Below are 4086 nucleotides of genomic sequence, written 5' to 3'. Positions count from 1 at the left end.
TTGATTTTTGGCTGAATAAAGATTTCATTTTCTAAGTTGAAATCTAAGTGATGTTTGAGATATTATAAAATAAAATAAGCTAAAATTGATCAAAAATGCCATTAGTCATTATTTTTAAAGTCCTAGAAATAGCACATTTCGTTTTCTATCATCTTATTCTAAATGAACATTATCAGAGAATAACTCAATTTCCACAGTCCCTTCAATTATTCAACAAATATTATTGAGTAACTGATACATGCCAAAAAATGTTCTAGATATTTGTCAGGAGCATAGAAAAACCTAAGACATTCTATCATGAAGTTTGATTTCAGAAGAAAATGTCAATAAAAAATATAGACACATAAAATAATTGTTTTCATCTGTTAGAAAGTGAAAAGTGATTTACAAAAATAAAGAGCACAGTAAGGAGGATCAAGAATTATTGAGTGGGGAGTGGAGAGTATTGTGATTTAAGGGCACATTTGTAGGTTTCAATGAGAACATAATATTTGAGCAAAAATGTCACAGGCGAGAATATGGAATTACTTTTCACATTACAGGAATAAATAACTCAATATTCTAAATATCATTAATTGATTTAGACAAATAAGTGTTCATCTTGTAAAACACAACCACATCAAATTGGGTTGACATTCTTTTGATTTTTAAATATGCATTTCTAGTTATTATGTAGCTATATGTTAATGAGTTTGGGTTTAAAGTATATTTTCTTCATTTTGCTTTCATTTCTACTTTTTTTTTTTTTTAGGTGTAGAGTGGGTGGTTTGTAATGGGATTTAAAAATCATACTTTCAGCAGCGACTTCATCCTCTTGGGATTGTTCTCTTCTTCCCAAACAAGTCTGTTTTTCTTTGCCTTTGTTTTTATCATTTTTATCATGACAATAGTAGAAAACACAGTCATGATCATCCTCATCCTCAGGAACTCGAGTCTGCACACACCTATGTATTTCCTGCTCAGCCATCTCTCCTTTATGGATATCTTACACATTTCCAACATTGTTCCCCAAATGATCGCTGACTTTCTGTTAGGCAGGAAAACTATTTCCTTTGCAGGTTGTGGCTTCCAGGTATTTCTGTCCCTTACTCTGTTGGGTGGTGAGTGCCTCCTCCTGGCAGCAATGTCCTATGACCGCTATGTAGCCATCTGTCACCCTCTGCACTATATGATTCTTATGAATGAACAAGTCAGAATTCTCCTGGTAGGAGGGTCCTGGCTTGTTGGCACCATCAACTCCACAATTCACACAATTTATCTACTTCATTTCCCCTTCTGTGGTTCAAAAGAAATTGATCACTTTTTCTGTAAAGTCCCAGCCATGTTGAAGTTGTCTTGTGTAGACACGTCACGCTATGAACGAGGAGTTGATATAAGTGGAATTATCTTCCTGCTCATCCCTTTCTCCATGATATCTGCTTCTTATATCCAAGTTATCCTTACCATCCTGCAAATGAAATCATCGGAGGCACGAAAAAAGTCATTTTGTACCTGTTTCTTCCACCTGGTTGTCGTCATAATGTACTATGGGCCATTTATTTTCACATATATGAGACCTAAATCCTACCATACCCCAGGTCAGGATAAATTCTTGGCACTATTCTATACCATCTTCACACCTGCACTCAACCCTCTAATCTATAGTTTTAGGAATAAAGACGTTTTGCGAGCAATGAAAAATATGCTCAAAAGTAACTTTCTACATAAAAAGTGAAAATGAAAAATGCTTGAAATGAGTGCTCAATCGATTTATATTCCAATATTTAGAGGGAATCCATTATTAGATCTCCCTGAGAAGTAAATAAGAATTTTGTTGATGACTTGACTACAAAGTTAATATTTTCCAAGAGTGGAAAGAAATGGGCATTTTCAAAATATTGACATATAAATTAATTCTATGTTTTGGTTTTGTACATGAACATGCATGAAAATGCTTTGTACCTTCTGTAATTCTTAAAGGAATAAAAGATGACCCAAGGTGACTTACTCCTTTCATCAAAACTTGTAAGAATTGGTGATAATTATTCTTTAAATGAAAATTATCCATGTCCATTGTATAGGAAACATGCCCATTATATATCACTTAAACCAATTAAAAACACATTTAAAACCTTATAATGAGTGAAGAAAAAACTATAAGCCCCTACTGGAATAGCCAATATTCATTATCTGATTTGTTTTGGCTTCTTTTTTAATTATGTGAGCAATGTATGGATAGATTATATAAATATATAGATTTGTAATAAATATACTTAAAATATTCATAAATGACACAAGGAATTATAGTTGTTTCAGATTTGATAATGGTTTAGTGATGATGTTTAAAAGAATCTAAATATTTAGAAATATTTTCAGATGGATCCACAGATGAAATAACGGGATGTATGGGTTTTGTTTCAAATTTTAGAATATATGTAGAGATGAGGGGGTTATATAAAGCAATATTTACCTTGTGTTGATGGCTGTTAAATTGAGTTAGAGATGCACAGAGTTTATCATATGACCTTTATACATGTTTGTATTTTCCATAACCCTTTAAAGAATTTTAACCACATCTCATCCTTTTATTATTCCCACTCCAAGATTTCATATTCCCAGCAATATCCATAAAACATTCTACCAAATTGTGTTTTGAATCCAATTCCATAGTGCTCATAGAGTGGGGAAGACTAAAATTATTCTCTTCGTTGTGTTTGCCATGTAGAAACATGGTACATCTACTTACTCCCCCTTAAGTAACAATGAAATTAGTGGTATCTATTTTTATAAATAAACTTGCATATTAAATTTATTTGGTGATCTTTTTTTCTTTGTTATTCTTTTTTTGTCTTTATTTTTTAATGTTACATTAAAAAAATATGAGGTCACCATATACCCTCCTCCCCCCCTCACTCCACACATCCCATAACAACAACCTCCTCCATCATCATGGGGCATTCATTGCATGTGGTGAATACATCTCTGTGCACTGTTACACCACATGGTCAATGGTCCACATTATAGTTTACACTCTTTCCCAGTCCACCCAGTGGGCCATTGGAAGACATACAATGTCCAGTAACTGTCTGTGCAGTACCACCAAAGACAACTCCAAGTCCAAAAATGCCCCACACCACATCTCTTCTTCCCACTCCCTACTCTCAGCAGCTACCATGGCCACTTTCTCCACATCAGTGCTACATTTTCTTTGATTACTAATCACAATAGTGAATGAATAGAATATCAGTAAGTCCACTCTAATCCATACTCTATTCCTCCATCCTGTGGACCCTCGAATGGTTATGTCCACTCCACCTCTATATCAAGAGGGGGCTTAGATTCCACATGGATGCTGGATGTAATTCTCCTGCTTTCAGTTGTAGGCACTCTTGGCTCCCTGGTGTGGTGGTTGACCTTCACCTCCATGTTAGCTGAGTGGGGTAAGTCCAATAAACCAGAGTGTAGGAGTTGCAAGTCTGTTGAGGCTCAGGGCCTGGCTATCACATGGACAGTTCAGAGATTCAGGTCCCCTGGGTCTAAACCCCAGTGTCAACTGCAGGTCCAGTAAAAGTAACAGGAGAGGCTTGTGAACAAAGATCACATCTGAGTTCAGCTTCATCACACTCAGGAGCACAAACACCAAAGTAGGGCCAACTGACATGGTACTGAACTCCATCTGCCATCACCATAGAACCTGTGGGTTTCTGTAGCCCTCAGAAGAACCAATACCTGGGGTTGTATCTACTTTATATGTCTCTGGGACTCTGCTGTGGTGTGCATAAGGGCAAGCCCTCTGATGACTTCCTGGCTCTTTTTTGGAGACTCATAGCCATATAAACTCATTTGTCTTTTCCATTTCCCCCTTTTTTCCAAAGTCAAAAAGCAGTTTTAACTCCTGATATCACATGTAGGCTGAGATATTCTGCTTCTCTGAATTGACCTTTTTTTTCAAGGTCATTTTCTAGTTACATCATCAGCTGGGACTTGGTAGTTATCCCTCAGTGCCAGGGAGGCTCATCCCTTGGAGTCATGTCCCACGGTGAGTGGAAGGCAATACATTCACATGCTGAGTTTGGCTTCGAGAGTGGCCACATTTGAGCAACATGG

The 4086-nt window shown here is 36.3% G+C and overlaps 1 protein-coding gene across 1 annotated transcript; it reads left to right on the top strand.

The window, feature by feature from the left end:
- The first annotated feature begins 772 nt into the window (after positions 1 to 772).
- Positions 773 to 1714, top strand: LOC101444865 (olfactory receptor 2AJ1-like). Its single transcript, XM_004475312.1, has one exon. The coding sequence runs from the start codon at positions 773 to 775 to the stop codon at positions 1712 to 1714; it is 942 nt and encodes a 313-aa protein (XP_004475369.1).
- The last annotated feature ends 2372 nt before the right edge of the window (positions 1715 to 4086 follow it).

Source organism: Dasypus novemcinctus, chromosome 16, assembly GCF_030445035.2.
Source record: "Dasypus novemcinctus isolate mDasNov1 chromosome 16, mDasNov1.1.hap2, whole genome shotgun sequence".
NCBI classification, from domain to species: Eukaryota; Metazoa; Chordata; class Mammalia; order Cingulata; family Dasypodidae; genus Dasypus; species Dasypus novemcinctus.
Note: the sequence above shows the minus strand (reverse complement) of the source record. Positions and strands in the feature narration are given on the sequence as shown.

What these genes read in the sequence shown, in the direction of transcription:
- LOC101444865 (XM_004475312.1), top strand. Translation starts at nt 773, where the DNA reads ATGGGATTTAAAAATCATACTTTCAGCAGCGACTTCATCCTCTTGGGA.